This window comes from Haliaeetus albicilla, chromosome 4 (genome assembly GCF_947461875.1).
Source record: "Haliaeetus albicilla chromosome 4, bHalAlb1.1, whole genome shotgun sequence".
Classification (NCBI taxonomy): domain Eukaryota; kingdom Metazoa; phylum Chordata; class Aves; order Accipitriformes; family Accipitridae; genus Haliaeetus; species Haliaeetus albicilla.
In genome coordinates this window covers 54,373,274-54,399,625 of record NC_091486.1, presented here as the reverse complement: position 1 = coordinate 54,399,625, position 26,352 = coordinate 54,373,274, and the positions used below count along the sequence as shown (strand labels likewise).

The 26,352-nt window shown below is 49.4% G+C and overlaps 1 protein-coding gene across 6 annotated transcripts in view; it reads right to left on the bottom strand.

Annotated features, from left to right (window-relative positions):
* CAMTA1 (calmodulin binding transcription activator 1) overlaps positions 1-26,352 on the bottom strand; it is a 324,130-nt gene that overhangs the window by 125,975 nt on the left and 171,803 nt on the right. For all 6 annotated transcript variants that reach the window (XM_069782905.1, XM_069782903.1, XM_069782907.1 and 3 more), the window contains one exon: positions 14,265-14,336. In XM_069782905.1, the coding sequence (XP_069639006.1) occupies positions 14,265-14,336 (72 nt within the window). The remainder of the gene's footprint in view (positions 1-14,264; positions 14,337-26,352) is intronic.

Genomic DNA, 26,352 nt, shown 5'->3' with positions numbered 1-26,352 from the left:
TGAAGGACAATGTTTCTCACTGTACAAGCAAGATTATGGGTAACTTTGAGCTTGGAAAGACTCTAGGATCTAAAATGGTATTACAGACAGAAAAGCTACTTTAGATAACTTCTTTTAGCAGCTTCCCAGCATCTAACAGTTGTAACCTCTTCTTCCCCCCGACGACTACCAGGTGAACTTGGAAAAAACGTCTTTTCTCAAAGGTTTCCAGATTTGTCAGCATAATGTAAATACTAAATGGGTCTAAAAATCCAGCACCTTTCAGAACTCAAGTGGGTCTCGGCCGGTGCATTGTCCTAGATGCTCATATGGCTAGTCTTCCCTGGGATATTTCGTTACCTGGGCTCCTGGGAAGAAAATTACACTGAAGAAAAGGTCAATAACTGGCAGACAGGAGATGACATCCCGTAATAGTTCTAATTACTGTTTATCAGAGTGCCTCACTGCACAGGTAGCAGGTTACAGGACATATTTGCTGTATTTTTCCATGAAAAGAGGAACATGGCTACCCGATTCAGGGTTGATACTAAGAAACATATGGTTTCCTGCACCGACAATGCTTTATTACAGAAAGCCCAGCGCAGTTACATCGCCTCCACAGAAACAAGTGACCTTGAAAGATGTTGCATTCATTTTTCTTTCTGCATATTTTTGTGATGGATTTAATGTTCAATAAAACCGAAAGAATAGCAGCATTTGAGGCTTGAGCTATTTGTGCAAGTGCCAAGCACTGCAGGAGGAGTTCAGGGCTGATTTCTGCACCTTGCTCAACCCATTCTCAGAAAAACTGATGTTGTGGCTCCATTCTCTTCACTGTTGGCTGAGAAGGGGATTTATTTGCTATGTGGATTCTTTTTCCCACAAAGTTTTACACTATGCATGTCAGGCAAATTCCTAGCAGGACAGATGCATGAAATGCAAAAGCATGGGATGAGCAAAATTTGACTGATGTGTTTCAGAAAGGCAACAGTTCTCCAAAGTATGAAATATCTATATGTGGACACTATAAAGGAGACTTTTTTGCATCCACAGAGACTGTGCCTCCATACTGGACTGGTTGAAGCACATGCTGATGGTTGGCTGAACCACATCTAATGAAGGTCCTCCTTGCACTCTGAAAGCACTACAGACACTAGCTCTGTATCTTAAAACCAGCAAAATCCCTAAAGAATGCAGCTGAAGTGTAGGTTATAGAGAGAAATAAGCACAAGTGTTCTGTGTCCGTAAATAAAGGCTGCGATGACGGAGCCATTGATGCTGGCTTTTAAAGAGCGCCAGGAACAAATATAAATGAAGAATGGTGAAAATCCCGGCAGCCTCCTCTCCCCCTTTTCCAGCAGAAAGCGCCTGCGACGTCTCGCTGAATTATAAATGGCGATTATTACAAGCGCCAAGCAAAAGGGCAGCTGAGAGAGGTGGTGTGTGTGCTGTCCCTCTGGCCAGGACAGCACCGGGAGCCTCTGACGCGCGTGGGAAAGGCTGGGAACGGCCATTCGATTCTTCCGTATAATGCTGGGCACACGGCTCTGGCTGCTGCAGCATCCCTGTAGATCCACCTACTTCCTGCGCCCCGGCGTGGGATGAGCTGCCCGCAGCTTCTTTCGGAAGTTTAGTACGTGCTGCAATATTATTTTGCAGGTTTTAGTCTGTGCTGCAACATCCTTGCACGTCTCCTGCTGGCAAGTGATGGACCGACACTGCCAAAAGCCTTCCTTCGGGTGAGAGCTCTCCCCAGCAAAAAGCAGCAAGTACCTTAAGCCTAAAGGCAGATTCAGGTCATGCAGACTGGTCATATTTTCTGAATTTCCTCCCCCGACAATGCGATAGCTACTCCGTACTTAGAAAACTGTCTTGTTATAGGTAGCCCGATCAGGTCGGTCAGAGCGTTTAACAGCCGTCACTACCAATAAATCCAGTACTGGCGATGCCAGCCAAACATATCTTTCTAACAGGAATACCGTCCTGCACGTCCCTAAGGACTGCGGGCAGACAGTACTTAAACGCACGTGCTACGCGTGCTGCGCTGGGTCGCAGGCAGACTGACCATCACCTGGGCTGTCCTCCTGCCACCCGTCCCTGTCGTGAAGTACATTATTTTCACTTGCCGCAAGGAGATCAGAAATACCTTCAACCTTTCTCGGGAATCTTTTGCAAAGTTTGGTTGTAAAATGAGGACAACATGAAGACATATTCAATCCAACAGACTTGTTTTGTGCTGGTTACGTTATCGGGAAATCTAATTTCCTGGGAAGAGGCCATCCCATTTTACAGAGACTAAACGGATAAAAACCTCAACCTCTATTTTACTCTATCTAAATTGTGCTTTCTTTACTGCTGATGGCTAACAACTCTGGTGCGAGCTAGCAGACTGTCATATGACATACGTCTTGCAGCAGCGTGAGGAGCAGATGCAAACTGGCTGACATTTAACTGGAACAAATGCACGATAAGAAAAATCTTGCCCTTTTTCCTTGACACAGAAAATGATGCCCTGAGGTACGACGCCTGTTCAGGAGGGAAAGCCATTTAGGTCGTTCTCCTCCGGCTTTTGCCCCTTCAGCAATATGTTAAAGAAAACCATCAAACGATCTCGCAGAGGACTAAGACCGTGGTCTGCGTACACCGTTCCCACGGCTTCGGATGTGGGCGCATCGCATTATAGCACAGACCATGAACTCCGGGCCGTTTTTAATAACCTTTACTGACTTTCACCAAGGGTAGCGCACCATCTATATGTTCACATACGTGACGGCCGCTTTCCCGTCTGTCGGTCTGACATGAGACATCATCGCGGGCATGGACCGGAGGGACGGATGCAGTGATAAAGGAGGTGGCCGCGGGAGGTGACCGGGACGGAGAGTCCTTGTCCCCATGGGGCAGGGCAAGACAGACGGGGCATCACGGTTTCATTAACCGGGGGCAGGCGGCAGCAGCGCAAAACATCAGAGACAGCTGAAGGCAGCCCCTCAATAGAAAGGGAACAGACAGATACTCCTTCAGAAATAAAAGATGATTTTGAGAATAAAAGCAAGCGGGGTAATAAGCGAGGCGTTCACGCAGGCAGAAGGACAGCAAGAAAAGCATTCACAACTGCAGACACCTGGGAAGTGATTTATCCGAAACGCTTCTTAAAGCGTGCCTTAACAGATCAAATACAAAAGGGGGTAACTCACTGCAGGCCAAGACACTGCATATTAAAAGAAGAAAATATCCTGCGTTAGAAGGAGATACTTCAGCCTTGGCAGCATCTGCTACAAGTCCTCCGCTGCCCACGCCAAAACGAACTCCAGATCTCTAAACTCAAATTGTAATTTGCTTCACTACAGAATTTCCAACCCAATCCTCAATTATGCCTCTCCGGCGAGGGTGAAACTTCAGCCGACGGTATAATACATTCACGGACACCTGCAGACCTAATAATTGACCAGGGAGGATGTGGATGAGATCAGCAAAATTGCTGCATTGCTACTGCAAGCCTCAGTGTCCTACACCAGGAAACAGCTTTGCTACTGCAAGGTGCATAATTTAATAAACCATTAACTCAAACCTGAGGTGAAGTAAATTCAGCATATTATATATTTCAAAATAGCATTAGAATTCAATTTAAGTGTCACCAAAAGCCTAATCCTCAGTATACAGAGCATATTAATAAGTGTCTTGGAGCCTGTGGTTTGATTTAATTTCCAGCTGAGTTGTGCTGTCGCATGACCGCGATCCCTGCCGCGAGGATCTCTCGGTGATAGCATCAGTGGTCCAACCCGCAGCAGAATCGGGAAGATGCACGGTCCCGCTTTCCGGGGTCTTCCTGGGCAAACGGGTGGGCCTGCGCTCGAGGAAAAGCAATCTGGTTTCCAGTCGCGTCACTTCGGGGTGCCACCGTTACGGTGTTGACGTTCCCCAGCGATAGCAGGGTCCTCGGCAGGGTCCCCGGGCTCCCCCGAACCAACCCTGCTCTCGGTTCCCTTTTGTAGCCATGGGGGCAAAAGGTATTTTTGATAAGGCAGCTGCTCCTGCAAAAGCCGCTGGGAAGGGGCAGAGGAAAGGCCCTTGGCGTAAGGCCGGCGTCACACCAGCACCGCGCTGCCTGGATGATGCACGGAACGCGACCGCTGGCTGCGGCAGGGGCTGCCCCCCCCGCCACGCCGACGGCACATGGCAGGGCTGCGGCGACCGTAAAGCGACGGAGACGCTGCTCTCAATCCCCCAAGTCAGGTGGAAAGCGCAAATGGCGCATCGTTTCCACCAGGAGCCAAAAGCCTCAACTCTGCTTTCTGTTTTTGTGGGAGTCGGCCACGTTTTGGACTTTTTGACGTCGCCCCTGTACTAACTCCTCTGGATTAGCAAGCCAAGCACGTCCCACAGCAGTTTGGGAAACGCATCTCTTCTATAAATGACAACAGATTATTTAAGCAACAACTAAAGCACTCTGACTGCTTTTTAGCTTGCTCGCATTAACGTCAGTCTCCTCATATATCTAGGGAACGAATCCGGGATTTTCTCTAAAATGGTGGAGAGCGATACAAAAATAGCAGACTACTCATCTAAAATAAAGTTATGTGTTTGAAAGGCTTGGAAATTGTTCTTTAATCACTGGCGTCTTTCTTCTGGAATATAATCTGCCGGCTATACATTTTGCTTTTCTATCCGATTTCTCAGGAAAATGCAGCAAGTGTGTTAATAAATAATTTATAAAAACATTACAAAAGATAAAGCACTCCTGCTAAAATGTTTCCAGCCTCCGAGATACCAGTTCATTTGTAAACCTCTCCACCTCCCCTTCGCCGGAACATCAGCAGAGGGTTATTGCTGCCTTTCTCCGCAGTCCCATTTTACTTGTCCTGCAGGTGTCAAAACACATCTTTGTTTTGAAGGTAGTCGGACTGATAAAAGGGTATGGCCCAGCCCGAGTCGCAAGCTCCATTTTATCTACTACAGATTTTTGTCACAAAAAACGTTTTTCAGGCAAGCGACATCCTGATTTATTTTCGTGCTCTGGCGCGCAAGGATGGGTGTAAAACACAGTTGCGCTGCTGGCTCTCCCAGAAAAGAGGGCTCTTGTAGATGCTGTTTCCTCCAGTGTTTTGTCCTTCCCTAACAGCAAACGGGTCGTGCTTTCCATTAAACTAAACAGGGCAATTTTGGAGCACGGTGCACAGGGTGGCTTCATTCTTGGGAAGAGGAAGGAGACGGTTGGGAGGAAGAGGGCGTGTGATGAGCTCTGCCGGATAGAACTAAATTTTAGTGAAGACTCTATGAGAAGCTAACAGTAGCGAGCAAGTAAAACCTGAAGGAGGAAAAATCAAGCAGAAATAGCCTTCAACCTGAACAGATAGTGTGTGTGTCTGTATTAAAAAGGACTGTAAGACTGAAGGTAGGTTTCAGTGGATGCAGCTGCTCTGAAAGCAAATCAGGGGACGAGAAGACCAGTGGAAAACAGAGTACAATTCAAGGGAATCTCCCGCAGGAGAACCACTGCGGGTACTGAAGTGCCGTCACTGAGGCAGCTCCCCCCCGGCTATCTCAGCAGCCCTGGCAGGGCTCAGCACCGCTGCACCCATCCTGTCCCCGGGCTGACCGCGTGCTGCTACGGGGCTGCTCTGCCGGCCAGAAATCCGGCAAAACCAACCAAGCTGACCAAGACGAGCTGCGCGTCAGCTAGCCACGAGCCAGAAACAGCAACCGCGCTGCCCGAGCACTGCTCCCAGGAACGAGCCGCAAGCGCTTCCATCTTCAGCCGGCAGGATTCATGGGGTGCGGGAGCTCCCTCCGCTCAGCTGCGAAACACAGGAGGCGTTTCAAAGGCAGCGAGCGGGCACAAGCGTCGGGGAGAAGAGAGCAGCTGTCACCGCGTGTGACTCTCAGCGCCCATCACGAGCGCTGGCAGTGACAGCGGCCCCGGACGCCCCGGGGAGATGCAGAAGTGATGGCGGGGGGGGCGGGGAGATGACGAAGAGCAGACCTGCAGCAGCCGGCTCCTCTCGAAGAGAAACGGTTGCCCTCAGGTTTCTGATGCTGAAGGCGAAGGAGAGAGGTCTTCCAGCAACGCAGCCTTTTGCTTCCTCTTTATTTCGCTAAAAGGCTGGAGAACAGCAGAGCACAACATGAATTGTTGTTGTTAAAGCTACCTCTAATGACAGTTAAAATGACGTTTTGGGGCATTTGTGCTAAACGGAACTTGAGTTTTATGCAATGCGCAGAGCCGCAAAAAGGCTCCTTCAAATCTGTTTAACTATTCATCCCACTGTTAAACAGAGCTTTGCCAAGGGCGATCCCAGCGCAGACTGAGGCTTGTTGAGATCGGCAGCTGGGCGCCAGGCTAACACACCCAGCAGCTTCTGACCTCAAACCAAAATGAATGAAAAGGGTTAAGGTGTTTGCGAGGAGGCACAGCTAACACCTCTCTTACATGGTTTCTTTGAAATTCATTTGCAGGAGTAAATACTTGTTAGAAACATGCCCCCCCATAAATTCAAAATCATGAAAACAGAAAATTATTACAAAAGAGTTAACAAAACTCTGGAATTTCAGCCCACTGAGCAATACTTTTTGCACAGCTCCACTGACTCCAGGAGTATTTCCTATCTTGAATGATCCCTGAATAATGTGATGGGAAGTCTTGAGACACGGCTGTTCCTGCGATCGCAAGGCAGCAGAGACGTGGCAAGGAGCACTGTGCCTTCAAAAAGAGCTGATGAGAAGATGAAAGGAGAGGAAGGAGAGAGCAGACCTTCAGAGAGATCACGTCAAAGGAATATTAAGGAAGCCTGAAAAGGGCGCCCACAACTTCTTCGCTCTCTGAAAATGCTTTTGCACTGGGAAGCACCGTGAAGCCCAGCAGAGACACAAGGGGACCGACCGCTGTATGCTATCGACTCCTGGCCAGAGTGGCTATTGAAAGCGCTTCTTCGGTTGCAGCTCAGAGCGAAATCGATGCACAAGACAATTCTGCTCTCCTGGCAGCATCATACGCTCCCACCATGCTTACCCTCTTCTCTCGCAGCACAGCTCCACGTGCGTGCTTCGCACTAATAATAGGAATCTGAGGCAATTAAAGCATGCCTGCTTGAAAGGTCTGTTCTGTACACACCCATCTGTTGGTGGAAAGTCCTTGTCTGGTCCTGCAGAGATAATCCCTTCCGAAAAGGTGCCTGTGCTGAAGAGGCATCAAGGCAGATGTGTCCATCTGAGAAAAATCACTGGGGCTTTGCCTTAGCTTCTCTCCATCACGCCACCACCCAAGAAGAAGCCCAAGCCTGGGTTGGAGGAGGGCACTGTGGAGCGTTACGGTGGCCAGGGAACACCTGAGCCTTCAGAAATTTTGGCAGTTTGAACATGAGAAAGGCAGGACTTTTTCTTGCTTTCAACCTTGTTTGTGGCCACATCTTAGGAAGGTGGGAGTTCCTCTGTCCGTTCGGTATCGTGGTCCATCTCGGCTGGGGCTCTGCCTGCGACACGCTCTGCATTTTTCAGCAGAAGTTAACCCTCAGATACCCATAGCCTCTGACCATGTAACAACAATAAATAGCACTTTATCCCACCTTACGTTTATATTCTCTTTCGGATTTCCTTAGCTTTACGGCAAGCGCTGAGTAACAGCCTCTACAAGGGGACAAGGACCGTGCATGAAGATGTTGCAGAAGAGCGCTAAAGGCCATAGGTCCCCAAGTGCCTCCACCACAGGTGGTGACTGCCACCACCACCGTCACTCCTGGATGGGATGCTGCACCTCAGACCGTTCAGTCGCTGTCCCAAGGTCACCCAGCCCATCTGCGCCGTGATGCTGCAGGTGGTCATAGCGACGTGCTCCGGATGCTGAACCACGCTAGCACCGGTGAGGTACCCCGTGCCATACTCTGCTATACTTCAATACATGCTTAATTTCATCATATAGGCTAAAACTCACTTTGGGAAAACGCACTAGCATAGCGGCAACAGTTTATATTCCCATTAGGAAAAACGCAAAGGCTCATTATGCTGAGAGCCTAACTTACACCTTGCTCCCCAACAATACGGGACCGATCTAACGTGCCCACATAGAGCGCACGATCTTCAATGCTTTATTGCCCAGTCATTTCTATTTTACCCAAATGAAAAATAAAAACCCATTACTAAGCAAAAGTCTCAGGAATTTTTATGAGATTGTAATGCTTCCAATTTATGTTGAAAAAGACCAAAACCCTCAAGCTGTCTGTAGCTCCTCCAGCCAGGGATGTGGAAGATGCTGCTGATGCAGCACAGCACAAGTGATCAGAGGGGGCAACGCTGCTCTGTTGGGGCGCCATCAAAAAGGAAAGGTTCTTCTCTCGCGTAGGACATAACGGAAAATTTGAGGCAACAAAATACAGAATGAGCCCCACATTTCTGCAGGACAGCTGCAGATGTCATGTAAAATGTTTTAACTGATCTTCAGGCCTTGATACTTTCTGTCCACAGCTTTCAGACAAGCTGCATTTCAGGAAACACTCAGGGAACATCAAGCATCAGTGTAGACATTAATGGTAATAAACAGCTGAATATTCAAGTGTATCAGAAGGAAGAATCCAGGAAAAAACAGTTTAAAGAGAAAACATTGCTTGAGTCTCTGACATTAAATCAGTGCTTCTGGATGCTCTGCAAGGTACAGCTGGTGCATGCAGAACCGCATGAAGGATAATTAAAGACGGCTAACAGAATATTGCCCAAATACAGCGTCCTCTTCAGCATCTCCCACTTGCTCCTTCCAGGACAGACGTCTTGCCTGGACATCACCACTGGTATGACTACTGATGTCCCCTGACTTTCCCCTCCCACTTTCTGCCCCACAGTAAAGTCTCCCAGTGACTCCTGTGGCTGCTGACAGCAAGCGTGCAAGCAAGGAAGGTGAAATGCAATTTTCCCCCCCCAGCTCCTAGAGGATCGGATTATTACATTTCAGCAATCAGTGTGAAAGCCTGCTTTACAATGGGGCTCTGAGGGGCTCTGGTGTCTCCCTGTGCCCGGCACAGCTCAGCCTGTGTCCTGCTCTGCTTCTCCGACTCACCTGTAGAACAGTGCCACTTACACACTTCTTCATCACTTTTGAATTATTCAGTGAGCTGTTAATGCACATACCGTGTGAAACAGGTATCTGCCCACATATTGCTCTCGAATGCTTGTTAGTCTTAATTTGTTTGATTGGCCGAGATGAATAGGTAAATGCCAACAGGCTGAACATCCCTACCCACTCGTACCGGTACTCCCCGCCCCTCCCATTTCCACAAGCATTTTTATTGAGAAAATCTCACCTGTGCAAATGCTATTGGCAAATGAGTAAGCTAATGGGAACATTCTTTGAACAAATGCATATGCTTTATTTGAACATATGATCATAATTGATTTGATTTTATTCCGCTTTATCTATAGCTGAACAGGAGGGCATCCTATCAAGTTGGCAGCACTCTGTGGAGGACTCCTCACCTCGCCTTGCTGTGACTGCTGCTGTTATTAAATGATGACAGAAAGTGGGGAGTCATTCAAAAACCCAAACAAATAAGAACATTACTGAAACCTGAGTGCCTAAAAGGCACACTTTCCCCAGATTTAGGAAAACAATTACAGAAAGGATGCCAATACGAGAAGTTCTGTCCTGTGCCATGAAGAACTAATATTCAGCCACTGTCTAAATTCACAAAAAGTTTTTAGCATGACCCTATAGCACAGTTTATGTACTTCTTCATTAAGAAAAAGGGCAACAGGTTTTCTTCACGTATTACTTCCCAAAACCGCAGCACCTTAACACCAGCACTCAAAAAAAGATACCAGAATCTGACAAAGGCAGGATGGCAAATGACGACTGTCCATCAAACTCAGAGTCTCTATGGCACAAGCGTGGAAGAGAGCAAGAGACGCATCGCTATTCATGGGTAAAGATGAAGCCCGCCTCCAATAACCTTTGCAAACAGCAGCCAGCCCTGGGAGCCTGGCAGCTAGATTGATTTTAAATTCCTGGGGTGCCAATTACCAACCCACAGAAGGGAACGCTGCATTTCACTACTCAGCTGTGCCAATGTTTGAAAATTGTCTGTATCTGAGAATCCACATTTTCCCTGCATTAGTCATTATGAGTACAAACAGGGTTTTTTTTCTTCTTCTTTTTCCATTGACAGAAAATCTGGTGCCATTTTGAAGGTCTAAACACACACAGCGCGGGTGTTCGTACACGCGCGTCCCGCTGGCAGACAAGCCAACAAGCCCAGTGGCAGTGTCTGTGCGCTGAAGCCTTTCCAGGAGTCTGGGGACCTGCCATCACTCATACCTAAAAAAAGGCTTCAGCAGCGCTGTTCTGCGCTTGACTAACTGCGAACAGCTAGGGCGCTGCTGCTTTTAGGAAGCTAACAGGTAATGCAAAAAAAAAAAAAAAAAAAAAAAAGAAAAAGCGCTACTGAAGAGTCCTCCCCAGCACCCCTTGAAGGGGTCACCTGCATCCTCAGCCCTGTCCTTTCCTCTGCCTGTTGCTCAGAGCACGCTCTTCTATTTCTAGAAGTCAGGAAACTGAAAGAAAAAATATGACAACCCAATGTAGGAGAACACCACCACCTCCTTGGTCATGCTTCCTTCCCTCAGCTCCAAGAGGTCCACGTGGGAGGCTGCCAGCGCCCAGGGCTGGACCACCTCCTGCAGCGACACTCCACTGTTTGCTCGGCAATTACAACAGCTATTAACAATCTTGAAGGTCTTTGGGGTAAGGCAGCATTTAAAATCCGTTATCAAGAAAGCTTGAAACGTCTCAGAAATGTAAAAGCCCTTCAGAACAGAGAGGAGGAGACCTCAGCCTCGGTGCCGTGCACAGCAGACCTGCCATCACAACCACTCTACGCCACCCTGCGGTCGCAGTTGCTGCACCGCAGCCTCTGCCTACGGCAGGGTAACTGCTCGTAGTAGCGACTCAGAAAAGTGCATTGGCCCACTGACGGTTCAAGCTGACCGGTTTTCATTTCTCATCCCTTTGACCAGTCTGCAGGGAGAAGGCATGCTGTGTCAATCATAAATGACAACGCAAAGTTGTTTAAATAAGAAATCGGATACCACCATATAATTAATGGCTACAGCACAGCATAAATGCACAAGAGAGACTCCTAGTCTCTCTGGCTTGTTTGAGTCTTGGCTTGTGTGCTGAAAACGCTAGTCAGCGAAGATCAAGAACAATTGCATGGGGATTTTTAATCGATATCTAACCTGACAACAGGATTTGGAGGAAGAGCATCCTATAAAACACAGCCGGCATCACAGACTAATTGTATTTACTTCCTATTGACCAGAGACTCGCTGGCAGAGAGCTCCGTGTCCCAGGAAGGTACTACACGTCTCTCTCAAAAAAGTGAAAGTCACCCATCTGCCTCTTTAAACTACAGAGCCAAACATTTTGCTAGAGGTTAATGTTAAATGTTGCCCTGTCTGTACCCACTTGGGAATATCAAAGTCATGTACTGGGTGGTGTTGAAGTGGGAGATTCTGAACCAGATGCCCAAAATGCCTTCTCCCTCTCTCCTCCTGGTCTCGCTCTCCCTAAATTCACTGTGGAGCTGAACAGAAACATTGTGCAGATGTTAGAAAAGCGTCATCTATTCTTGGACAGCTCTTTTCTCTCCGGCTGCATAACCTTGAGCGCGTGATTGAAGGATGCCCATTTATGCCTGGGAGATGCTGTCATGAATCACAGACCCCTATTCCTCCCACAGTGAAGGCACAACGCGTCCTTGTTTCTGAATTCCAGTTATGCTACATCCGCAACGAGATGTCCTGCACCACATTTTATAAATAGGCCCCTAAGAAACATAGCTCCCATCCACTCCTCTCAATCCAAAGCAATCATCGGAGCAAAGAAGATGCCTAAAAGTCGACACACACCCTCCGAACGTCAGCGAGCCAGACCTCAGGGCACGGGTAAGAAGATCCGATGGTGCTGCAATGCAACTCAGCAGCTCAGGCTTGCTAACTGCCACAGCAGCCAGGTCCAGCAATACTTCTAGGTAGCATGCACCAAAAATGAAAAGGAATACAAAGCTCGCGATTAAAGATAAGAGGGGTGACCTACGAGGGTAGGACCCCTGTGGGGACAAGCACAGGCTGGCCAGCCCACAAGGGAGGAGGCTCTGGGGACTGCCCGCGGTCAGGGAGCACTTGGGCTACACGAGCACCGACGGCTCAAGCTGCTGGATAACAGGTTGAAATCATGGGAAATTTCCTGACAGAACGATGGGCAAAGCTAGAAAATAGTCTCTCAAAGGTAACGGAAAAAGCTTTGCGGTTTGGGAGCGAACCTCCCTAAAGGTCACAGCCCAATTTTAGGTTGGAGCTCTGCAGTTTGATTTTGCGTCATCTGTTCCTCTTGGGATCTAATAGGAAGGACTCTGCTGCCTGCCCCGAATTTCTTCAGAAACGGGGGCCTGACTTAACTTTTTCAGTTCATGTGGAAACATTTCATGAGCCGAGCTGCCCTCCAGGGATGCTGGAAACCTCCCGGCACCTGTGGTGACTGCGCCTGCGCCGAGGGCTGCTGCTGACGGGGGAACCTGCAGCATCTTTCAACCCCGTGCGGTACTGGTACCCTCCGAGCTCCGGGGGCGGTGGATGGAGGATGCTTCCACCAAGCCCCAGCCCGAACTCCCGTTCCTGAGTACGCAAGAGCAGAAGAACCAAGTGACCTGCTATCCTGCCTGCTGCGGTCCCCTCTGCCTTCCCAGGGACACCCAGGACAGACGCTGGCTCGGGAAGCACCGCCGTGCCGTGCCGGCAGTTATTCAGAGGGAATGCGGAGTTCCCTTTGAATTCTCGTGTCACGCCGTCCGTCACAGGCACTGGCAGAGACGGATGCTGAACAACCACGCGAGCAGCTGTCCGCCGCCCCGGGCAAACCGGACCTTAGGTTTAGAGGTTTTGCTCGGTTCGGCGCACTGAACTGTGAACATTTAATGGCTTCTTCGGGCGCACCTACACCCCCCACTCCCCCTCTTCTCGCTGCATCCAACCACGGACGCAGGTCAGGACCTCGAGAGACTGCGGGCAAAAGCGCTCAGCATCTGCAGGATCGATGTTGTCGTGCTGCATTTTCAGTGGAGCTGCAGCTTTCCTCCGTGGAGGTGAAATACTGCTCCCACCACTGCAGCGAAGCCTTTTCCCCTCTACTTACACGCGGCATTTACATGCAGAGGATGCAAAGAGAGCCGAGACCCACAAAAACACCAGAGAGGACAGTGACATTTTGTGCACGTTCCCTTTGATTACGTGCATGGTGCGGGCACCGTCCTCTGTGGGTCGTGGGGCATCTCTCATGCAGCAGTGACCACAGCAGCATCGTCTTTTGTAATATGGAAGCGCAATTGCAAAACCAGGGGAAAAAGGGATTACTTTCCCTTTGCTTCTTGAAACAGATGTCACTTTCCTCAGACCTCTTTGTTTTCAGGACTGCGGGAGTTTAATCTTTGAAACAATAATATTATTACAATATGTGTCAAATGCTGTTTTCCAACAAAAGAAAACAAATTGCTTCCACTTTGTAAGCAATAGTAACCAGTCAATAATATAAATAGCTCCACAAACATAGGGTTAGCATCTCGGCCCAGCAAACGCCCACCCCGGGCAAACTCCCGCACATGAACCCAAGCACACCCACCGCAGCCCAAGGAGCCTGGGGGGCATCAGGCTGCTACCCAAAGCCTGCCGAAATAAGAGGAAAACTCCACTCGACTCCTCCAGGGGCATCACTGTGCCCACAAGAGTCCAAAGAAAAATCATGGGGTGACCCCCAAAAACTCCCTTGAGACTGAACTCCCTGTCGGAGGAAAGCAGACGCACCGCAAGGCTGGCCACAGGGTTTGCCCCAAATTCCAACAGAGCCACAGGGCTGATTTCTCTCCCACAGCATCACGTGCCAGTCCAGCAGCCAGCTTCCCGAGCTCCTGGGCCTGCCTTGCTTCAGAATGGAAAAACACGACCGAAAACCTAAAAGGCTTCGGAATGGGAAAACCCAACTGAAAACCTTCAAAAAGTCCCCCTTGAGCTGACTCTCTGTTTAGGGAACGTCTGAGCTGGCATCAGCTCTCTGTTTGCTAGAAACTTAACCAGAGGAAATACGTCATACACCCGAACAGAAACGTGCAACTAAGAAAATCCCCCTCACCTCCACACAAACAACATCCCCCCAAACACTGAAACAGGGACCGTCGACCTCCCCAGCAGCAGCCAAACACGGCCCTACGGGCTCGACCGAATTACCCCCAGGAGAGAGGAATGTGTCGTCATCCTACCTGCAGAAGCCAGTAGCACCTTCTGTGAAACGTGGGGATGATGGAGGAATGGACGTAGCAGCCGTACAAGCACTAGGGACACAAAAAGAGAGAAAGCAGAGTCGGGTTAGCGAAGGAAACCATCGCCCGAGGAGGCAGCGCCGGGGACGGGAGCGGTGGCGCGTTATCCGCCACCGGAGGACGTCGTTTGGAAGTCGGTCCAGGGCTGGCAGCACACAACACCGGATTAGAGCACCCCAAGGTTTTTATTTTTTTAAACATCACTACAGGTTACAGAATCGCTCTCCTACCAGCTCGGCTATGCCGGGGCCCTGCGTTTGCCCGGTGTGGCCAGAGCAAGCGGAGTCTCCCCACGGTGCTCTGCATCCCAACACACACCACAGAGGTGGGGTTGGCTAGCTGCATCTTAATCTTTGCTTCGACATATTTTTATTTTTTAAAAAAACACAACACAAACATCTCTTTTTCCATGGTTTACCACCTGGGTATGTAAACGGAAAATTCAGGTTTGTAAATGGAAAAAATTGCTGTCAGGTATTTGATACAGCAAAACACCAAAATACAGTTGCTTTTTTGTCATCTTCTTTTTTTATATGAACCCTGCTTCTCTGATTAAATGAAATCAGTAAGGCTAAGGAATTCTTTCTGCAGGAAAAAATCAAATTTCCAGTACGTTAAAGCTTTTCAACACCGCTGTCAGCTGGAAGCTAAGCCCAGTGCAAACCAAACACACAAAACTGGTTTTAATTTAAAATATCCCGGTACAATTCCTGTCCACAAGATTTGTTTATTATTAAGAAAGCAATATTATTTTCTGACTCCACTGGCTTTTAATATAGTGCACACAGGGGATGGGTGTGCATGTAATGATATATTCTCCCATACCGAAGGTGATTAGTTTTCCTTAAATGCGAGATTGCAGCGGCCCAGCAATCTGCTCGCAGCTTTCTTCAGGTATTTCCCCTGGCAGATTGCGGGCCACGTATATTTTAGGCACACCGGTATTCTGCCACGACAGAAGGAAAAAATACATAAACCCAACTGCAGGGGATTTTTAAGGGGAATTTCTTTTTTTTGTTTTATTCCGGCGACTGCATCGGTTACGACGACCCTCACGATTAGGGTGCTCTTCACTCGCTCGCAGCCCTGTCTGCACCCTACCGGGGGTCCTCACCGGTGTGGGGTGCGGGAATCGCCACCCAGCATCCTCCCGGCAGCAGCGGCTGCAGGACGGGACGGCCCCGGCGCCGGCCGGACTTCAGCAAGACTTTAAACCGCATTAAGTGGGTCCTAAGTTGATGGGTACTGGAAAAAACTTATCGCTAAATCACCATCCCAGTTCTCTCTAGTACCTGTTTCTCCAGACATGGGTGCCACCGCATCGATAGCGATGTGAAGGCTGACGCGTGGCATTGAGGCTTCACCCGTGCTGGCGGGGGTGACACACGCTCAGCGCCCCGGCGACGCCGTTATCCCGCCCGCACACCAGTCCGGTGCTGGGACACAGCTCCGTCCGCGCCATCCCCCCGGCGCAGGACGCCGGCCATGCGGCACGAACACAAAGGGGCCGGTAAATCTTCATTTTGTATCTTTCTGCCTGGAAGGCACCTCACAAACTATGAAAACTCTCTGCGAGGAGCAAGCTCGCCCGCCCTGACATCGTTAGCGAGCCCTGGAACGGGGCGAGCGCAGAGGCGTGGCGTTAAACGCGCGCGCTTATCGGCGAGCGCGCGGGGAGGCTGGCGGCAGCGTCTCCTCCCCAAGATCACCGCTCACAAGGTCGGCCTGAATTAAAAAGGATTTAAGGGCTGCTGGCTGCTATCACCGAGTTATTTTTAAAACACAAATGACAAAGATTAATAATGTTTTTAAATGTGTCAAGGGTACATTCCACACACAAAAAAAGCAGGGAGGAAAAGGAGAGGGGAAAAAAAAACCTGCAGAAAATAATCCAAAGGAAAGCTTAACGTTCAAATCCCACCACTCAGCCTGGGGAAAAGCAGACGCCGTTTGTTTAAAATAATCCCTGACAGCCACTCCTGGCTGCACAGCACCGGCGGCGGCCTTAAAAGGTCTTTAATGTTTGGTTCTGCTGACTCAGAGCCGGTCCTCCCACCGTGGTAGGTGCAGCATCTCTCACTCCCACCAGCTTCCCAGCAAGGATGGGAGGGCTGGTCTGGAGCAGGCAACTGGAGGAGCCTCCGCAACACCTAGGAACATCCACAGCGCCTCACGCAGTCTGTATCAACATACACCGGCACAGCCCCACGCGCTTCACAACCCGGATTCGCTGGGAAGTCGATGGAAACTTCACCGTGATTAAGACCAAAAATAATGGCAAGCACTAACGCTGAGCTCCTTGCAGCTCGCTGCATTTAGTAAGTCGGAAAGCTGCTCTCTATCTCCAGATCTGTCTCGCATATAATTCTAGAGGTGTCAATAACGAATCACGCAGAAGCATCCCACCTCCACAAAACTGGTTTTCAACATTTCAGCAAACCATTAAGAAAGTCCTAACAGTTCACAGAATTTACAAAGCATCCAGAATACAGAAGTGATTTCTTTTCATTTTTCTTTTCTTCCCCCCGCCACGTGGCAGGACATGGGAATCTGGTTCTGGGTTGATGGATGTTCTAACTTGGGCAGCTGGGATGAAGGAGACCCTTCAGGTGTAAGCCAGCCCCCCCGGCCTCAGAGAGGCAGTGGGAACTTCTTCACGGGCCCTGTGTGCTTGCACCACGAGAGAACACGGCTGCGGAGAAACGCACTGCGGTGGTGTAGAACAGACCCTGTGAACCCAGCTTCTGGAGTAAAGGCAAAACGAGCGATGGCGGCAATAAAAGCTACATTAATTTTCAGATAAAAAGGCATAAAAAATTGTTAAAGAGATAAATAGAAACCTTAGAAATCTGAGCTTTATTGTTCTGGAGGATTTTCACGGTTAATGAGTTAAGCGCTGTTAGATGACCTAAAATCTAAAGTTTGATAGCACGGTACACGTGGGTTTACAGGGAGAGGGTGCACAGAGGCGATTTTCCCGTGCTCGGCTCCACTGACCCCCGCACCCGACACGGGGCAGTGACGAACCCCTCTGCCTCGCGCTGGGTCATGGCTGCCAAATGCCCGGTCGGCAGCCGACGGCTCGACACACAATGCTGCAACTAATTAGGAGAACGGAATTACCTCTGTGGCTGGCCTTAGGAGACAGGTAACCAGGGCACGCTTCATGCCTTTAGCTAAAGGAGTCTTTAAAATGAATTCTTGCTCGAAACAGGCAAAAGGGGTTTCATTAGCTGGGTTTTCTTTTTTTTTTTTTCTTTTTTTTTTTTTATCAGGGAGGTAAAAAATGCGGAGGCCTGTGTGTCTGTGGCTATGTTAATGCCAGGCTGGGCGCTCAGCCAATGCATTAAGTGAAATCGAATTCCTGAAACCAGCTTTAATCAGCAGATTTTTAAGGTTAGAATGACTCTCTCCTCTGGAAGGCTTGCCAAGGTTAATTCTGTCTTGAGCAGGCTGAATTAATGGACTGGACAGGGGAGAACATTTTTTTTTCCCGATTCTCTTTTAAGTTTACAAAATCTCCAGGAGAAAAGAAATGGCATTTCTGAACCATCTGAGGAGAAACGCCACTTCAGCAGCTTATCGATTTCTGTTTGGAGAACGGGGGCCGAGACGTGAGCGGCCGTCGCCTCCGGCCCGTGAGCTGCCATCCCTGTCCCCATCCCTTCATCCAGCCTGTCCCCCGGAGAAGCCCCGCGCGGCACTGGCCGAGGGAGACGGACGCCAGCCCGCGGGGATCGCTCCCCGTCCCCGCTCGCCGCGGCGGGACAGGGACGCGCGCGCCGCCGTCGCCTTTCGGGGAGGGATGCGCTCGTCCTTGCAAATTACACGGTGTTTGGAGACGGAGGGTGTGCAGAGCACCAACTACGTCCTGAAGCCCTGCGGTGGCGGGGCACCCCTCTCTGCGCGGATAAACCAGCCGAGAGCAGCCACCCACGCAGCCCCCCCCCACCCCGACCGCGAAATCCATACCTGCCTCACGAAGTTTGCAGCTAGAAGAAACTTTTTTGCAGCCCCCGTGCTGCTCCCGGAGAGCCAGGCCCTGCCAGCTCCGCTTCATCTCGCACCTTTTTAAAATCGACGGATAATTAAAGAGAAAAGGGCCTTCTCTGGACCGGGGAGGAGAGCTGTGCTATTACAACTGCCTACCTCTCCATTTATATGCAGTCCACATCTTGCATTATCAAACTTCTGAAAACCAGAGGGGCGGAAAAAAAAAAAAAAATCAAAGTATTAGTGGATTTTTTTATCCTGAGCTCCTTAAAGTGATTGTGGCTTATTTAAAAATAATACAATAATGCTGAGGTGTTCCTCCTTAACAAGAACACCTTGGGAATGCAAATAGGAAAGCAAGAGAATCAGAAATTCAAGATAGGGTTGGACAGGCTTTGCAATTCTTCTCCCTGGTGAGTTACACTACTGGATATTTAAAAAAAAATGAAAACCGCCTAGATTTTGTTCAGATTTTCACACTGAATTCCCAATTCCCTTAATAAGAAGCTACATCAATCTTTAGAGAACAAACCACCTAAGACCTGTGGCCCTAAATTATTAAAATATACTCGAGTGATTTTATGGTGTAAGGCTTCAACTTCCAACACCCCAGCAGCCTGCAGACATCCAAGCAGGATCCGTACAGGTTATTGGGGAAGAAGGACCGTGCCCGCTGCCCACGGGCTTTCAGGGAGGCAGGGCTGGCACACTCCCACCACGGTGCCTTTCCCAAACAGCAAACCCCGAGTGCAGGCCACCAAAGACGTCCCCTTCCTCCCAAAGGGCAGCTGGCTCGGCGTCCCTCTCTCCCTGCCAGCCAGTTCTGCAGATCTTCCTCGATTCTTTTGGAGAGGTAGAATGAATCTGCTGGGAAAGGGCACGCGTTCCCTGTGCAAACCCTAACAGCTCGGGATTTGCACTGAAATCCCCCAACAAATAGTCTTTTCAAATGAAAACGCTCATGGCAACAGCAGTAAAAAAAGCCCCAAATAACGGCATCTGACTACCAGACAAGTGAAATCCAAAACACGGTTTAAAAAGAAAATAAAAAGAAAGCCAGCATGAAATCATCAAAACAGGAGATGAGAAATTCCTTACGAAAAGGCTCCTGAACTGTGCAAATGTGCCTGCAAAAGAAAAGGCTGCTGCCTGCATCCACCTGAGGCGCGGTAGGAGCTCGAAGCCCACGTAGAAATGGCCATCAAATACCCCAAGGAGCCCGACGCGATGGGACCCTCCGGCCCCAAGAGCTGCTGGACGCGCGCTCCAACGCGCGCTGGCTTCTGCCTCGTCCCGCTCCGAGATGGCGCGATGAGCAAAGGCAGGCACATCTCTGGCACCTGGTTCTGGTGCCGACTGCCCTAAAATTGAACGTTAACACCTCCCATGGCCCGCAGCAGGACGTCAAAACCCCTGATAGGAACATAATGCTGACATTTAACAAATGAGGGACAGGGGCGACGACTGCTTCAATGGCAGGCGATGCCAGTAGCGTGGGAGGACGGAAAGCCATCGCCGCCGCTCTTAGCTCTCGTGGTGGTGTTGAACAGCGCGTGCTCAAGTCTAGCAGCTAATCACGTCCCCGTTACACCACCGTACCGCGTGGGATCTCCTTCTGTAATTACACTGATGATTGCAGAGCTTCTCCACCAATTTCCATCGGGGAACAGCATACTGCTTGCAGTGGCAGCACTGCTGCTGTGGATCAAACCTCCCGGGAAAGCCAAATGAGGCATTAGGTTCATTCTTCTCGTCATCCTGATGATAGGCTACAGGTCTAAATTAGTGGCTGTATCTGAGCCCAATCAAGCTCTGTCCTTACCCAGAGCCTGCCCGCTACCTGCACAGCCACGCAGCGCAGGAGGAAAGGTACAACGTAGGAACTGCAGCCATGCAATAGCATGCAGGCTGCATCTGGTACAGATTTCTCAGACATAGAAGTGAAAATGGAAAAGCAGCTTGTAAGTTCTCATCTCAGCGTCCTTTGCTGCAGTAACCTGTGTTTTGGAGATACCAGTCGAAACGCAGCAATACAACCCACTCTCCCATCTCTACCACAGACATTGCCATTATCTGTTCATATAGATTCCACTGCTATCCCGTTCTTTTCACCAACTTTTTCATATCCCAGCAGAGACACTACCCAATCTTTTTGAAATCGATTTCTCTGGATTTCATACAAATCACGATCAGAGGAGTTCGTTAGCTGATTGTAGTAATACATTTGTTTCACAGGTAGGAGCCATCTTCCATCTGCGTCCGTAACAAGTACCCTCAAAATTCTCTGCTGATCTTCTCTGACAGGGCAGAGCGCGGTTGGAAAGGCAAGGCAACTGAAAACCTTGAGTCTCTAACGTGAGCTGCCTCTTGGCTACCAAATTAGCAAGCATCGGGGAAAACCCTCAAATTCTACGTGTATCACCTCTCTTTTCAAACGGACCTGAAGCAAGTGCCCTCCGAGATTGGGTTATCTTGCAGCAGATGGTCCTTCCTTCAGGACAGGGATGCTAAAGCCACGGACACATTCCAAATCCATTTAAACATCAGATTAGGCTCGCCCCTGTCAGCCGCAGGAGCTGGGAGACAGCAGCAGCTCCCGCCTGATCCATTAATCAAAATTCAGCGAGAAAAGCCAACGTGCTGCTACAAAACCCCCTGACTCGATGCCAACACCACGCACAGGGAACCTAGGGCCATCAATCTTACTTCTCCTCCCCCGGCAGTGAGATGCTGCCGGGGAGGGGGGAGCAATGATGGGGGCTTGGCCAAGCGAGCGGAGAAGCAGGTTTTTGATAACTCTCCCAAGGCAAAACGATGCACAGTGACACCAAGTTGATGGGGACGCGACACGAAACCAACCTCAACGATTCTTTGTACAGACCAGCCCTGGTTCAGCCTTTTAAAATTGGGAGGTGTAACTATGGCTGAGCCCTGCAACACTGACTAATCACCTGGGCAGGGGCAGGTGGGCTGCACCCAGAGGTCTTATTTTGATCTGAAAAGGGAAAAAAGTGTCATAACATAGGGAGGCATCCAAAATTTCCTGTTACTGTAGCCAATCTTCAACTAAAACACTGCTAAGCATGTTTTCTCACTCTTGATCTTAGTGAAGCACAGACATTAGACAGGTTTGGACTTTCCTCCAACGCCTATAGATAGTAACTTTGATTCAGCAAAGCGCAAAAACGTGCTCAGATCTCAGCGCTAGACTGATCTGCACTGCTGGCAAGGTTTGCCTTTTATTGATAGCAACAAAACTTAAGCAATCGCTTATAGTTTGCCAGTTTGGGCAAGGAGTCCCTACGTACTGACAGCAGATCTCAAAAACCACCTGAAAATTTTTATGGGGCTGCAAAATCCCAGAGAACCTGACCCTTCATTTCTGGGCTACAGCTGGCACAGCTGCAGCCTCACAGCTTACCTCTGCAGCGTCGGGACACTGCCCACCGTGCAGGCGTTCAGCCTGGCGCAAGAATTTTGGTTTTAATCCTACTGGCTCTTTTTCTGACCTGTTTCAAACCCTCCCGATGCCCTTGATGTCACCAGCAGTTATACCTAGATAAGGGTTTCTGGATTGAGCCCAGGGAGCTCATCTGATGGCTAATCATGGGAGGAGAGGTTACTGCAGCCTCAGAATCTAGAGCCAAGCTCTATGTGTTGCAGGACCTTGTCACTTCTGGCAGCTTTTGTTATCAAATATTGTCCTGTTTACCTCGGGACTTGTTAGAAAGCAATTTTTGAAATGTTCAATATTTAATAAAATATTTAAATGTTTAATGGGTTCTTTTTCAAACCCTCTTTTCCCTCTGTGGAGTTCCGAAGTCACTGCAGGGATTGCGGGTTTTAACTTTTCTACTGTTAGAAAGGTTTCTTCTAACAAAGTTGGCTAATTGGCAGAAATCTTCGTACATGGGTACCGATCTTCAGTGCCCCAAAATCTAAAATTTAAGTTTTATGCCTGCACTCCTACGCTGTACGCCTGACAGACCTCCCTCCACCCTCCCAACCTGATCCTCAGACCTTTCTTTACCATAGTCCTGCTGCACAGACTACGGCTCTTCACCTGAGGACTTCTCACTCAGATCCCTGCCAACGACTCCCATCTTTGGCATGCTTTGCTGCGCCTTCCTTACATGCAGGAAGGAGAGCAGTCCCTAGAAAGCGATGTATTTTAGCACCTTCCCTTGATTTTTCCAGTGAGCGCTATTTCCTTTAGGTCTAGTCTTTAGACTCTCTACGTATTACGTTGATGCGTGAAAAAGAGATGCGAAACTGCGCTCCCTGTTCGATGCTGAAGGATAGCGACGTTTCCGCTTTTACCACATATGTGGGGTTTTTTTCCCTAGTCCAATAAAGCCAGGTCTGGCAATTTGGCGTGCTGCCGTCGCCGAGGTTTGCCGCACAGGCGGCACAAGGAGAGGTGCCACGTTGGAGAGAAAGAGGACGGAGACTCGGCGGTCCCGTCTCGGCAGAAACTCCCGCCGGGTTTCCCACCTTGCCCGTGACGATGCTAACGGCGCGCAGCCACTCTCCTCGCAGGGAAGGGCTCGGCAGCCAAAGCCCCCCGCACATACGACCCTGCGCAGAGGTTCAAAGCCCACCGCACAGCCGGGCACCACCATGCTCTTCCCGTCGGGCTTGCCGCAAAGGAAAAGTTAGGCAGAAACGTTATTACGAATCCAGCGGGGCTGCAACGCAGTGGGTTAAATCATTACAATAACAAACCAGTCAGTAACAGTGTTTTCCAGCCTGCCCAAACCGCTCTTTTCTATACCTGGTCTTTACGCTGGTAGCCTGTGTTTTCAGTAAGAGCATTTACTGCTGCTGTCCACCAGCTATTGAATCCTCCGGCACTTACCCATCGATCTCCTACCTACAGCTCAAAAGCCAATTACAGTCCAAGGTCAAGCCTTTCTGCAGGTTGTTTATGCCCCGCGCAAGCCCCTGCCTCTCTCCGACCGAGGGAGCCCAGACACGGCCCCGGCCGCCGACCCATTCGCCATTGCTGGGGAGGATGGGCAGGCGCAGGCAGTGGCAATGCGGAGAAATTCGCCTTTCCGTGATGAAGCACGTTGGCTTCCCGACTTTCCACCGCAGACTACAGCACGCTATGCGCCAGCTATCAAACTCTCAATTTTTGATACTGGTAATTCTTTTAATAAGAATTCTTTAAATATTTATGAAAAGAATTGTGTGAGGCCAGCTCAACAAGAAGTGATAGCTTTAATCTCAGTGTGCTCTGCAGCGATCCTGCGTGCTGCTCTGCAACAAGAGAAGTGACTTGCGGAGCCACCTAATCCCCCGGTGGTGGAACTCCAGCCCTGCTGCAGTTGGTGGGAATTTTGCCATCAGCTGCAACGTGGCGAGGGTTTCAACATCTTTCCTAAGTCACCTAAACCACGTCCTGCACTAAGTCACAGCATGGAAAGCACAAGGCGCTGTTTCTCCAAGAAGTGAATGTCAGACAGCATCTCTACAAGCGCAAAATTTGATACGGATTTTCTGTTATTTGCGACGCTGTCAACTGCAAGACGAATCAATAGGAACTGCCCACCCTAGCCTGCTACTCTATTGCTCAAATTGGTATTAGCCACACACTTGCAATTGGGTTATCCTTGAGTTTTGACTACAACTAACCTCATAAAATCTTTCATGAATTCCATAGGAAGCAAAATCCACAGCCTGGTCCTGCTGTAGAATCATTGGTATGCAGTCCCGCACACCCACCTACAGTAGCTGCCTGTTCATAAATGCATATTTCTTTATTAATATGGGGATACTTTAATCTCAGTCTAATTTTACCTTTAGGGAAGCTATATCCCGAGGCTGCCAGGAGCTAAAACCCTCCAGATGCAGCGGTGTAATTTGTATTCAAAGCAGCAGGTCTATCTGTCAACATGTTTGTCTCCCCTATCTGCCAACTCTTATTTATAATCCCATTCAGATTAATGAATGACAGTAGTTCTCATCACAAGAAATTTGATTAATCAATTTAAGTGCTTAATCACCCTGGCCTGGGTGAGAACCGTATGGAAGCGATGCTGCCTGGCTAGGGACAAAGTTGTGAGACATAGGAGGAAAACGTCACAGCTTTCCCTTGGGAACAATTCAAGTGGGGAGTGTGCATGGGATCCTCGATGGGATTATGAGCTTTCCAGGAGCTGAAGGTTTCCTTAGGGCCAGCGGTCACGGCCAATTAGTCACGAAATAGCCTTTTCAAACCACCTCCTAATCTGACACAAAAGGCTTCACACTACCCACCTTGTTCCCTGCTACCCGCGTCCCTCGCCACCAAACCCCCAAACCATAAATCATAACCCCCTTGCCCTGCCCTGGGGTATGACCATGATAACCTAGCTGGGCATCCTGGAAGCCACTGGATGGCTCTGAATTAGCCGATAAACCAGCGGAACATGCCACGCGGCATCCTGCTCCCAGTTAGTTCCTGCCCATCGCTTCCCTGTACCACAAAGACCCCCACGGCTTGGCAACCGCCAGCTTGAATATTCTAGAATAATCTCCAGGGTTTTCTGGAGACCTGAGAGATGTTTCAGATGATGGGTGAGAGCAAGGTCGAGTACAAATCACTGACTTCTAGGGGGGTTATCTCGGAGAGACGCCACGCAGTGTGAGCGCTGCTCTGAGGCTACTCTTGTGGATGCTCTGAACGACAGGGTAAAACCAAAAAAATGGATAAAACATCCGAATCTCAGGAATAACATCATCTTCTCTTCCATGAAAGACAAGTTTACAGAGAAGCACCCCCTTTTGCTGGCAGACAAGATGCATCTGAACTCTGTGACAGAGAAGCAGGCGTTCGTCATGAACTGGCTCTGGATATTACGATAACAGGCATCTTGCAAATACCCAAGTCAATAGCACTTCAAAATAAGCAACAGCTGTCCTGCTGCCAAGCCTTGTGTCGTGGCCACTCACTGGAAATCAAGATCAGAGTCTCCTGATCGCGCTTTTCAGGAATTGAAGCCCAGCACTATTAAATCTTTGCGTCAGCAATCTGACGACAAACAGGGAATTGCTGCGAACAAAAGTTGCAAGTGACCAAAGGAGCATGGAGGAGCAGGGTCGTCGTGTGGAGGGAAGGGGATATTTTGGGAAGATGAACTTCCTTCAAGGAAAACTAGCATCTGGGTAACCACTTCTCCAAGATGGGGGAACGTTTCTTGGAGGGTAATGAGGGCTCTGGAAAGGATTACACAGCCACAGCTCACGCACCGCTTCATGTGACGACCACGCAACACCAGGGCGAAGGGAGATAATCTGGTCCTTGGATGCGTACTTGAGGGATGCTGAAGAGATGGAGGAAACCAGACATAAACCCAAACAAACAGATTTGGTGTCCACAGCTGAAAAGCTGGAGGTGGCATAAGGAGAGGACTGGAAAAAATGTATTGTGGTGGGAGAGCTGGACCACAGCCTGTTTTGTTTATTTGAAAAAACGTAAGGCAAAAAGCTCACACTAACCAAATACCACTGCCAGAAGTATTCACGGAGAGACAAACATTGGCTATTTAGTGACTAACCTAGGAGAGAGAGACAAATAAATGAATGCCTGGAAAAGAAGGCCAAATGATTTACATTGAAACTGGACTACCCATTTGAACTATCAAAGGTTCTTTACTAGAACAAAACCTGGGAGAGGTGGACAGTCTTACTTCCACCTCTTGCTTTCTCCTGTGCTCACCCAGCTGCCTCTCTGAGCCATCTGCTAGAGACAAACCAAGCGGGGCTGAGACACAGGTACCAAGTCAAGATGCATCATGTACGTGGCACGCGTGAGGTCAGCCTAGACATCAACGGTCCTGTGCTCTGACCGTCCCTCGGGGACACGGGGAGTATTTGGTAAGATTCCTGGGAAGCTGCACCGGTAGGTCAGGGTTAGAGCCCCTGCGTCATGGGGACAACCACCCCGGTGTCTGGGGCACTGACAGCCCCGATCAGCACGGGGCTCATCGACGGATCGCGCTGCACACGCTGCACGCTCCAAGCAACCTCTGCACAGCCGGGTACGCGGGAT